This window comes from Camarhynchus parvulus, chromosome 2 (genome assembly GCF_901933205.1).
Source record: "Camarhynchus parvulus chromosome 2, STF_HiC, whole genome shotgun sequence".
Lineage (NCBI taxonomy): Eukaryota > Metazoa > Chordata > Aves > Passeriformes > Thraupidae > Camarhynchus > Camarhynchus parvulus.
In genome coordinates, this window is record NC_044572.1 from 90,954,774 (window position 1) to 90,967,280 (window position 12,507).

At 41.4% G+C, this 12,507-nt stretch overlaps 1 protein-coding gene across 2 annotated transcripts; it reads left to right on the top strand.

Annotated features, from left to right (window-relative positions):
- Positions 1-171: 171 nt before the first annotated feature.
- On the top strand, positions 172-9,943 carry PDCD6 (programmed cell death 6). 2 transcript variants are annotated; one of them, XM_030970487.1, is made up of 6 exons: positions 172-298; positions 3,212-3,273; positions 6,297-6,341; positions 7,330-7,488; positions 8,171-8,280; positions 9,204-9,943. In XM_030970487.1, the coding sequence occupies exons 1-6, from the start codon at positions 207-209 to the stop codon at positions 9,300-9,302; spliced, it is 567 nt and encodes a 188-aa protein (XP_030826347.1). In that variant the 5' UTR covers positions 172-206; the 3' UTR covers positions 9,303-9,943. The 2 variants fall into 2 exon arrangements, with proteins under 2 accessions (XP_030826347.1, XP_030826354.1); XM_030970494.1 differs by having other exon boundaries at positions 7,330-7,482.
- Positions 9,944-12,507: the final 2,564 nt, after the last annotated feature.

Genomic DNA, 12,507 nt, shown 5'->3' on the forward strand with positions numbered 1-12,507 from the left:
CCCGCCTCGGTGGCTCCCTCGGTGCCTCCCTCTCCCGGTGCCTCCCTCTCCCGGTGCCTCCCGGCGGGAGCGGCCGGACTCCCCGCCCCGTGCCCCTCGAGACCCGGCTGCGCTCGGGATTCCCCTCCGCGCGGCGGGGCGGGGCGGGCCGTGACGTCACGGGCGCGCTGCGTCAGGGGCGGCCGGTGTCGGCGGCGCGCGGGGCCATGGCGGCGGGCTACCAGCAGCGGCCCAACAGCGGCGGCGGCGCCCCCGGCGCCCTGCCCGACCCCTCCTTCCTGTGGAGCGTCTTCCAGAGGTGAGCCCCGCCGGCAGCAGGCCCGGCGGGCAGCGAGCCCTGCAGGCAGCGGGCAGAGGGAGGTGCCGGAAGCGGGTCGGGTGCTGCGGGAGTCCGGGGACCGGCCCGGCGCATCCAGCGCGGGGTTTGGCTGCCGGGGCAGCGCTGTGGGCATCGCGGTGGATTCCCCGTGGGAGGATCTGTAGGAAAGGGCTGGGGAGGAATAAATGTGGCTGTTTTGTATAACGAAGGTAAAGGGGATCGGTGGGAGCGGGACGGTAACCTTGAAAGCGCTGAAGTAATTTTTCACCTGAGGTTGCAGGAAGGATAGTTTGGTGTGGATGATCAGCGTAGCGGCACAGGGAAGGCTTGTAAAAAGGGATGTGATAAATGGTAATGGGAGACTTTAAAGCTACCAACGAGAAGACATAGCTGCACCAGGGGACTTTTAGGTTGGATATCGGGAAGAATTTATTCTCAGCAAGGGTGGTTGGACATTTATTGGCTGCCCAGGGAGGTGGTGGAGTTGCTGTCCCTGGACGTGTTTGAGGAAGGACGGGACGTGGCACTCAGTGCCATGGTCTGGTTCACACGGTGGTCATAGGTTGGACTTGATGATCTCAGAGGTCTTTTCCAAGCTAAAGGATTCTGTGAAGTATTCTCTCGAATTCTCCTGGATCAGAGGGACCTGCGAGGGAGTTAGCAGCTTGTGCTAAGCAAACACACTGGCAAGATCTTATCAGTAAGGAAGCCAAAGGAGATTTCCCAACTGTGTCTTGTTGAGGAAACTGGGGAGGTGCCTACGTTGGATCCATTTTTATGAGAGATGAGTCAAGACAGATCTTCTGACACAAGCAGCAGCAAGAAGAGGTTAAGCAGTAGACAGAGAGTACTAAGTTTCTAAAACTGGCTGATATTTACAGAGTGACTCAGGAATGCAGCAGCTTACCTACCCAGCCTGCTGTAAAACAACTTCCTCTGAGGACTCAGCAGAGGCATGCATGAAGCTGTTTCTCTTTTTAAAGGGTCCAGAAAGAAACTGATCAACAATCAGGCTTTTGCACCAGGAAAATCACTAAAAATATTTTAAATAATGTAGTTAGTCAGGACAGTTGCATGGCTTTTGTTGAAAATATTCCTTCTGGCAGACTGTTGTATAAATCCTGGACTGTGTTTGGTAAGGATTGATATGGATATGATGGCTGGAATTGGAGCAATTCATATAATCTGTATGCTTTCCAAAAATACTCGCAACACTATCAAAAGGCCCTTGAAGAAATTCACTAAAGGTGGAATGAATGGAAGCATTCTTTAGTGGATGGAAAACTGGCTGAAGGGTGTGTGTGTGTGGTCAAGCACCACACGGACAGATGGAGCTCTCCTGGGATCTTTATGTAATCTGTTCAGGAGCAGCTGGGGAAAAGAGAGTAGGTTTAGATTGGATGGTGGGAAGAGGTTTTGTACAGTGGGCATGGTGAGGCACTGGAACAGGTTGCCCAGAGAAGCTGTGGCTGCCCCATCCCTGGAAGTGTTTAAGGCCAGGCTGGATGGAGCTCTGAGCCATCTGGTGTAATCGAAGGTGTCCCTGCTCACAGCCAGAGGATTGGAACTTGGTGATCTTTTAGGTGCCTTCCAACCCAAACCATTCTGTGGTTCTCTGATTCTGTGAAAAGAGGGTGAGTGGTCAGGTGAGGTTTGCTGATTCCTGCAGTAACTGAGGCCTGTGAATGTTTGCAGGAGCGCCTTGCAGTCCTGAATGACTGGGCTGTATCAGCCTGTCATGGCCAGATCATGATCCCTGTATGACAGATGATCCCCATATGTCAGGTGGAATCCTGAGCAGAAACCTGATGTCCATGAGGAAAACCCATTCTAATTTTGCATAATTTTATTTATAAGAGGAATGTGCTGACTGATGATGCTCAGGAACAAGATAAGTAGGTCATAATGCATTTTCATGAAAATATCAGCTTAGGACTTGGTAACAGCTCATTAAAAGGTAAAATATGTTCACAATACTAAGAAGAGAAACGGAGATTATAAAGGGGAATATCTATTTGTAATTGAAGTCTTTGCAATTTATGCTTGCAATTTTAATGTTGCATGCAGGTTACATAATTCTTGGAGATGGGGAAGGAAGCAATAGAAGAATTGGAAGTGTTTAGAAAAAGACAGCAAGAACTAAAGGAAAAGAAAATCAGCTTCTGTGAACAGGGATCAGCTGAGTGGGACTCTGGTTGGGGTAGTAAATGAGGGGAAATGAAACTGTCATTCCAAGGGGAACATCCTTGTATGAAATGGAGGGGAGTCCCCACCACTTTCAGATACCCCTCTAAAGAAGTCATGATCATTCTTTATTTGGGCAGAAAGTACTTAATACATTAATTGTGGCATAGAACTTGAATCATTAAGACAATGGACCGTGAGGGCCCAGTGGAAGCTGGAACCTGCCTGTGCTTTTGCCTCTTGAACCCCTTTGCAGGGCCCTGGAAACGTTTGAGTCTTTTGAGTACTTTGGTCACATTAGTGACTTACTGTCCACTGCCAGCAGCATGTGAGAGAGGCTGGGTGACAAACCTGTTGCTCCAGTTTGTGAAACAGATAGCTCATTACTGGGACAGTAGGCATTTCGTGGATTTAACCAGCGTGTGTGCTCTGCAGTTCTCCAAAACAGAAATAAATAGAAATACTTCCTTGTGGAGAGCATACCCAAACTGTTTCATTGTCAGTGTTTCTGCGTGTCTCTTCACTCATAAGTCTTACAGTTTTCTTTGGAGCTTTTATTGTTCCAGAGACCTTTTGGGAAAATAATAATCTCATCTGGTGGCTAAGAAGCAGAATGTCAAAGTCTTCAGTAAGTGGAAGCTGTTAATTTCAGCCATTTAAAGCTTACTACCTTGTTTTGTTTTGTTTTGTTTTGTTTGTTTTTCCCAGAGTTGATAAAGACAGGAGTGGAATAATATGTGATAATGAACTTCAGCAGGCATTATCCAATGGTAAGTCTGTAAATGAGCAGTGAGGTAGTTCATTGTAAACTTCATTATAAATTTGTTGTGAGAGTGGTTACTTGATGCTGTGATTCTTTGTATGGAAGGGGGTGGGAAGTGTTCCTACCACTCACTAGTTACTATTTAATCTACAGCAAAAGGCTGGAAAGGGAAAAAAATGAACAATCCTTGTGATTTTTTGTTTGTTTGTTCTAAACTGAGTATCTATTGTTACCATTACTGGTCTGTATTCTGAGGAATGAGGGCGTGCACATCCCTTTTTTCCCAGCTCTGCTTCCTAGAAATCATAACCAGTGATTCATATATTCCTTGCTCATCACTACTGAACCTTTGTTTTTTTAACCAGAACCAGTGTATAACCTGGGCAAAGCTGTTTACAACCAGCCTTTTCATTGCACATAATTTATTTTTCATACAGTATGGTGCAGGAAATGTATGTTTGGGGTTTTTCCTAATAGAGTAGAAAGATGCACTCTAGATCTGGTATTAAAACTTCCTAGTAGTCACTTCCTTGTTGTAATACTCAAAGAAACTAGGGTATTGTCAAATAGCTCATGGAAACAAAAAATGAAACATTTTTCCAGTAGTCTATTTTTACTTTCTTCCTATGACTCAGCATGGGTAGGGTTGTACTCTGTGGGTTTTTTTCTGTTTGGAAATCTGAAAAAAAGGGCATATTCAGGCTGTTTGTCCACCTTTGAGTCCATACCAAGTTCCCCTTCTCCCAAAGTTTATTCCTTTATCCCTCCTGTGCTTGTGACTGAGGGCTTAAACTGATGTTGTAAGCTGCAGCACACACTGGCTGAAGGGCCCATTTTTGTCAGTAATTGCCTGACTTGAAATAAATTTATAAGGTCCTATTCAGTAAAACTGCAGTCTTGTAACTGAACTGGATGTACTAGAATATTTGTTTAATGATGTATCTGATAAATTAAAAGCAACGAGTTGTGGCTGCCAGAACTGATCCATAGTTAAAATTTTGAATAAAATCTTTAGCAAAAACTAAGTTAAATTAAGTCACCATTTTAATTTAGATTACAGTGCTGTTTAGAGCTATGAAAAACTGTCATTTTAAATTTTACCTGCTGTTTTAAATTTTATATATTTTAAATATTTTCTCGTATGAACCTGCCATTTTTAATTTTATATATTTTAAATATCTCCTCATATGATTGAATTTAAGGGTAATAGGCAGTGATGAATATCTGAGCTCTTTTCTTTCCTTATTTACAGTGTAGATTAGCAGTTTCAGTGCTTTGCAGTTATGAAGAATGCCTACCAAGTGTTAGACAAAATATTTACAGAACTGTAAGCTTCCTGCATTCCAAGAGATTCTAGATCTTGTACACCAAAGTCACTAACAATTCACTGTATTATTTTCAAAATATATCCTCTAGTGGTTGTTTGTGCATGGCTGTCCTTCAATTTAACATGGGCTAAAATAATGTTATGTGTTTATTTCTAAATCATTAAAAAATTCTACACTGTGCTCATTGACATTTGAAGTTCAGTGTGGTTTTGACAATTTGACATTTTCAACCTGTGAAGTTTATGCAGATAACAGTGTGCTTATATGGGAGGGGCTGATCATCATTTTGTCTTGACTGTTTGCACAATAAAATCCTTTGCTTCCTTCTTGTTTTCTTCTGTGCTGCTGTGGGAGGTTAACACTAGAGTCAGGAGAGCAGAAACAGGGACAGTCTTCACTGTTTATTGGAACAGGGTGAAATTAGTACACTTCTTTGCCTCTGGAGTTGCCCAGATTTCATTCTGTGGTGGCTCTATGAATCATTTGAATGTTTCAAGATGAGATAAGTTAACTTTCAGACTGTATTTTCACTTTTTCCTCTTATTCTGTTCAGTGTCAAATCCTGGCACCTTATTAATTCCATTATTTCTTTTTTTTTTGACGAGACACGCAGCTCTAAGGTATGGATATTCTCTGTCTAAAATACTGCTTCAAGATTTTCAGAGCCGTTTTTCCTTTTCTCTTTATGTGCAAATAGTCTCAGGACCTGCCTACAGTGCAGGGCTCTCCCTGTGAGTTACATCACTGCCGTGACCCAGCAAAGCCTAGGGCCAGATCCCAGGGATCCCTGCCCAGCCCTTCTGCCGGGATTTGCTGTCACCTGACACAGCCCTGGGAGCATCTCTGCTCTGCCCTCGGCTCACCGACTCCTTTGTGGGCTCCTGCAGGCAGCCACAGCCAGTTAATCATGTGCTGCTTCGTGCTCCTGGTGCCTTCACAGGCTCATGGTGAAATTCTTGATGAGGCACGGGATTCCTTTGTTTAAAGCTTAATGCTTCCTAGCGCTGGGAATGCTCTCAACCAAGTGAAAAGTTTCATAATGACAAGCCTCTAAATACTCAGAGAAGTACAGAGCTGCTCTCCAAATGATTACTGCTCAGGCCCTTTCAAGCAGCAACATTTCTTGGTCTAAAAATACTGATTCAAACTATCACTTAATTGTTTTAGCAGTGGATGAGGTGGGATTTGTACTGAACTACTCTAAGCTGCAGTGTATGGTTATGCCATGCTGGGAACTCTTTCTGTCAGAAATTAAATGCTCTGGAGTAGTCCTGTAAAAAGGAAATGAGCAGATGGGTTTTTACTGAGGAACAGATACGAGGCCTTGATTGAGCTACATTTAGAACACTTCTGCTCCTGTCAGTAGAAAAGAGGTACTTCAGTTCAGATCTTTATTTTTATCCAATACCTCCTGACAGCCTGGGATGAAAAAGTCCTTAGATCTTCTAAGGTTTGTTCGATTTTTTTGTTACAGCCTTAAAATGCTGGTTTCTGTGTGTATTTGGGAAGCACTGGTCTGAAGTCATCTCTGAATGGTGAAACTTTCTTATTTCCAAGCAGCCTTATTTTTTTAATATGCCAGCTCCATGTCACATAGCTCTGAATTCACTGTTCTTAACTGATTTGTTTGGTTGGTTTTTTGCATTTTTTTTAAACATTGAGGAATTCTTAATTTTTAACTAAGTAATTCTTTCTATTTCAGGCACGTGGACTCCATTTAATCCAGCAACAGTCAGGTCAATTCTTGGTGAGTGTAGTTGTGTGATGTGGCATAGTCCTAAGATAATGTTTTGTGATCTGTTCAGCTGATTGACTGAGACTGCTCTCAATTGCTACACTGTTTTTTTTTCCCCTCAGAGTGCCCAGCAATAGTAAGTTAAATTATTTTCCCTTTTGATTAATAGAGAATGGCCTTTGCATACACACATGTGCACTTGTCAAAGTAGCCTGAGAAAATGTTACTGCATACTTGATTAGATAATAAATGTAATTTATGCATGAGGAGATTATCTTAAACTTTCTAAAAAGATGTTATGTAAGTTGTCTTGGGAAGTAGTTTTTCCTATCTTGAATTTAAGCCTATGTTTTACTCCAAAAATACCAAACAGAAGCTTTACAATGTTTGAATTCTGTTAGTGTCTAAACTAATTGTCAGTAATGTGGAAGGTGATGCTGGTAGAACAGAAGGATGAAGATTCAAGCACAATAAATCTTTTCTATCACACAGTTCATAAATCCAAGGACTACATTTTTTGCTTTGTTCTCAATAAGTGTTCAGCAGCAGTCTGAGTTCCATTGCTGGGTGACACGTAAAGATAACAGTATGAGTAAATCAAATGCAGATGAATATCCCAGCACTCTTGGAAATTATGTAAGACTTTTTAATGTGTCCTTAGAAAAGAACAGTCCACCCCTCTGCCCATTTTGATTTATTACTGGATGATCAATCAAGCCCTCAGTATTTTTGAACTGAAATGCAAAACTAGGAAAAATAAACATTCTGTGATTTATTCTGGTATTTTTTCTCGCTTTATTGTTTTTTCCTTCAGTGGATGACTGCTTGTTTTTTCTTGGCAGGACTTTCCAAATTACCACTTGCATTTTAGCAGTTTCTTTTCTCTCTTCAGTACCTTCTACAGAGCACTCTTGATATCTACACTCTTGATATCTACTCAGATCTTGCTGAAGAGTTGTATGACTAAGGTTTTATATGTGTTTCTTACTTTTTATTTCAGGCATGTTTGACAGAGAAAACAAAGGGGGTGTGAACTTCAATGAATTCACAGGAGTCTGGAAATACATCACAGACTGGCAGAATGTCTTTCGAACGTATGACAGAGACAATTCTGGAATGATTGACAAAAATGAACTAAAGCAAGCACTAACAGGTTTTGGTAATTCATTAGTGATTACAGTTTTTATGACTGGGTTATGCCATAGAATGAGCTGCTTACTGGTGCTGTTACAGAGCTGTACTGCTCTGACAAATGTGACTAAAAATGAGGCAGGTGAAGGGCAGCTTTCCTCTTAGGTATAAGGTCCCTTTTAACGATGTCCATGGCAGAGGCACATGTTTTTTAAAGCTCTTTTCTTAAATAGAGAAAAAGGAAGACATTCCACACATGTCCTGACGCATCCTGTTGCAGTCTCCTCTGTGACAAGCTCTGAGAGGGTTACCAGTGTATCAGGCAAAGTCTGAACTAACAGGGTACTTGATAGAACTTGCCACTTTTTAAAACAAGGCCAGCTGTCCATGCTGTGAGAGCATTCTGATGGCTAAGGAACTTTCATTCCAGTCACTTCATCTGTAAAGACTTGAACTGCAGCCCTAAACCATTCCCTCAATCAGTCACCTTAATCTGTAATTATATATAGTTACTGTGACTCTATATAATTATTATTGAGCATGGGTTTTATTGCATGCATCGTAGTTTACAGAGGTATTTACCAAAAAAAAGTAATTGTAACTCCTTACTGTTTTCTGGTTTTGTTACACATGCCTGCTAAACAACCTTGTTCTTTTTATAGAAGGACTGCAGTAATTGAAACCTTCTAAAGTATTTCTCTTTTTCCAAGGTTACCGACTGTCTGATCAATTCTATGATGTCCTTATTCGGAAATTTGACAGACAAGGAAAAGGACAAGTTGCTTTTGATGATTTTATTCAGTGCTGTGTTGTTCTACAGGTAAGAAAGGAGATGTACTTTGATGTCAATTGAAAAAAAAAATTACCTTTTCTTAAGCTTTTCTGGTTCTCACTTTAACAGTGGATCAGAACTTGCTTTTATTTATAGTAAGCCATTTGAACTAAGTATATGCTAAGTGCTAGAAACATCTTTGTGTCTTGATTAGTAATTCCTTTGTGTCTCAACTAAATTTGATACAATATGTGAGGGACAAAAAATTGTAAAACAGTATCAATGTTTGACACTGTCTGTTACTTTAATACAGACTTCAGAGCTGATCTTGCAAGTGTAATGGTAATAATGCACAAAAAACCTTCCAATATTTCAGTGACACAGAGAGTGAGAGAAAGAGAGAGAACATGGAAGGAAAGCAGTTCCCTGTAAAAGTCACATCTCTGTTATTTAGACACATCAGTCACCTTTGCATTCATTTGTAATACAAAGCAATTGTGGTTAGTTGTAGACTTGAACTCTGCTAAAAAGGGCTTTAAATGGAATAATCACTCAGCTGATGTTAATGAAACCATGCTGGCAGTTGTTCTGGTCCTTTGTCTGTACTGCCTGGCATCTCTGGGGCTACACAGAGACACCTCAGATGGCAATGGCACATGAAGCATATTTGCCTAGAAGGCGAGATATGCACAAGGTATGCGTTGGATTCTGTTTCCAGATGACTCAAACATTGCATTGTTTTTCCCTCTGCTTTAAAGCCAGTTATAAAAAGCTGTCTGGTCTATACAGAAGGTAGCCTTTTAGGTATTGCATTATTATTGCAGTGAGCTGTCTTTATATGTAAGACTGTAAAATGGCTACAGGGGGGATGAACAGAAAGCGTTCATAAAGCCCAGGTGGCAAGGGGAGTATGTAGCAGTCTGAAGCTTCCCCTAGAACAAAAAGGTCTATTATTTTTCTCTCCTCCTCAGAGGCTGACTGATGTGTTTCGTCGATATGACACTGACCAGGATGGCTGGATTCAGGTGTCCTATGAGCAGTACCTTTCCATGGTCTTCAGCATCGTATGACATGGATAACCAGAAATTGCACACTGGCATTACATAGACTGGAGTTGCCAAATCATCCTCTACTGAATAAGATTATTTATGTATTATAATGGATGTAACATCACATTCTTAAATTTTGTATGTTGGTAATCATCGTCAGAATCTGTACTTGAGTTGGTTTTATTTTGTATTATTGTATGATATGACCATCTCTGCTTACTGTAGTACAGAAAGCACAGAATCTAGATTTAACCAGTACAATGTTGAACTCTTACACATATCCTTACCTCTTACACATATCCTGCATGGGAAAAATGACTCTTTAGAAATGCCAAATTAAAATCATGCTTGTTAGTTTATATCAGTTGAAAGCCAGAAGTTGCACAACATGTTTTGCATGTGCCTTACTTTTATAAGAGTTTAATGTATTAATTTTTAAATACAGAATTTAAAATGAAGTAAAAATACCAGGTCAACTTTTAGTCTGTTTCACTTTTGTACAGCTTTAAGGGGATGGTGATTTTATTTCTGTATTCTCATCTTCTACAGTTCAGGGATCTCTCCACTTGGATGGCCTTTTTTATTTTATTTTCTAGCTGCCTCCTCCTTTCAGGGTATCCTTGGGATGGCTTCAAATACAACTTCTTCTCACCTGTGAAGAAGGTCACACTGCATCTCCCTTGATAAGTTCCCCACAAAAATGAACTCTGACCCTGAATATGCTCCTTTTGCTTAGTTGTCTCATTTGACATTAGAAGTCTTCCTTTTTGTGCTGAAGCACTTATTTGAAGCGGCCTTGAACTGACAGTCAGACATTCTTGTACCTTTACCCTACATCTCACCATTTACAGCTAATGAGAGAGAGTGGAAAAACTCAAGCAAGACCAGTAATGACTGATTCCTGTCACACACCATCTCTTGCAGTAACTCTGAAGAAACTCCTTGGAGGAAGCAAAGACAACCAGAGTTACAATGTTGCTTCCAGGTGACCCTGAGATTGGCTTAGATGGTCCCAGATTGGTACAAACAACACCAAGGTCACACGTTCCATCTCTGTATGGTCCATTCACTGAACAGCTGGACTTAGTGATCCTTGTGGACTCTTTCCAACTCAGATGATTCTGTGTCTCACCCAGACTAGTGTGTCTGGTGTCAGGGTGAAGGCAGCAAAGTGGCAACTGTGCAACTGTTAGAAAACATTTGTCATGTAAAGAAGCTGCTACTATTTGTCAAGTGATACTCAGAGCCTTAGTGACAGCTCAGCAACACTCTGAACACTCTTCTAGTGTCAAGTATGTGGGGCAAAACCCATGGCCCCCAGAGCATAAGCACACTGAAACAAGGAGATCTCCCAAAGCACTCTGGGTGTCCTCACCCAAAAGGCAAGGAATTGGTTTTGGGTGAGGAGGGAAATCAGGAGTAACAACCAGTGCCAGAAACCACCTCATCCAACAGCTGTGAAAGTTACTTAGGTTGAAGAAAACAAGGGAAAAAGACTTCCACCAGTTACTCTTTGAACCTTCCCTCCCTGGAAGGCTGAGATAATAAATATATATGCTCTCTCCAGAAACAAAACAGGAGAGAATTCTTTTGAGAATTTCTGGGCTCAAAAAAGCTCCCCTGTTTCTTTCCACTAAGGAATCTGTCCCTTTGGATCATATATCCACATAAAATCCAGTAATTCTGGGAAGTGTTTGAGGAGTACGTCCATGGTACAAACTAAAAAGCTGGAATCTGAGAAACTTCCCAAGCTGTCTGCCCTGAAAGATGTCTCCATATCCAGCTGGCCTTGTTGTATTTCACTGTCCTTGGTGCAGAACAGCTGACTCCAGCACTTCCTAAAGGAGCATCACTGATGCAGAGAATCATCAAGGTGGCTCTGGATGGGAACAACTCTTGTCCCACTGGGAAACACACTTCTAAAGGTGTGAAAGCAGGTACACCACAGACCAAAAAACTGACTAAAAGTAGACCATTTATCCCCAAGTCCAAGACATGTTCCAGTCTGGGCTTTTGTCACTGGCTTTTTAAGGAAATTGGAAATTTACTCCAAGGGCCTCAGGTGCATTCTGTGAACTACTGCCTCCATGCCAAGGCCTGTGATATAGCAGCAGTGGTGCTGATGGGTGCCAGGCATCCGGAGCTGCTCTGCAGGCTGTCAGGACTTACTTTATGAGGTGGTTTCTTAAAGAAGGATTGGAGTCTAGACAGAGTTCTGCTCCCATTCTACACTACTTAGGAGCAAGATATGGTAAAGGGTTTTCTTGGCAGTAAGAAGTACTCAGCACTCTACAGTTCAGGAAAGCTTTAGTAAATCAATGCTGTCTTACTACTCCAACTCCATTTCCAAATGCAAGAACTGTTTCCCCAATGCAGGACTCTGCACAACAACAAAGGAAGGACAATAACTGTTGCCCAGAAGGAAAAACTACAGAACCTGTCGGTGCAAAGAACATCTAATTTGGGTGGAGCTGATGCAGCTACTGTGTGTCACTGGGGTATACAGTGATGGCAGTAAAATCCAAAAGGGAATGAGAAATGAGGAAAAGAGTTCTCTGCAACAACCTCAAATGAAAAAGTCTTAACTCGAATTGATGGAGTTGCAGCAGTAATATTTCCTAGCAACATTTTTTCCACAGTTTCAGAATTTTAGTTGCACTACACTTTCTGTGAGGAAAAAAACTGTGCTAGTAACATTTGTGTAAATAACTTCTGGTAATTTTTTAATGTAAATATAATAACTAATCAATCCTACAGACTTGTAAATCAAAACTCTGACAGACACCTGTGGTAGGAAAAAAAATTTTCCCTTTTTGAGCAAGAAGGTTGAGTATGTAATTCAGTGCATGGAAGTGTATGGCACAACTATGAGGTGTATGATGTTACAAACCACTCCAACACTTCAGTAAGTATGAGCAGTGAACAGGAACGAAACAGTGAACAGGAACAAAAATGGAAAATGGATCTTTTCAGATGCAGAAACAAAGTAATGACAGAAGGAAAATTTTAGGGAATTGAGTTTACTTATGCTCAACAATAAATTATTTGGAATTGAGTTTTTATTAAAATTTACATAACAAGATCCAAAATGTTTTATGGCAGCTCACGAAGACTAACCCTGCTTCAGCACAAGTATTTAATGCACAGAGACACAGTTCCAGCATGGGTGAGAAGAAAAATGATAGTCCACAATGCAGCAGTGAAAAGGAAAACAGACACTCAGGAG

Bases quoted from the DNA above. Each gene is read 5' to 3' on its own strand.
- PDCD6 (XM_030970487.1), top strand. From the start codon at position 207: ATGGCGGCGGGCTACCAGCAGCGGCCCAACAGCGGCGGCGGCGCCCCC. The intron at 299-3,211 runs GTGAGCCCCGCC...TGTTTTTCCCAG, and splicing joins CTGTGGAGCGTCTTCCAGAG to AGTTGATAAAGACAGGAGTG. The intron at 7,489-8,170 runs GTAATTCATTAG...TCTTTTTCCAAG, and splicing joins GCAAGCACTAACAGGTTTTG to GTTACCGACTGTCTGATCAA.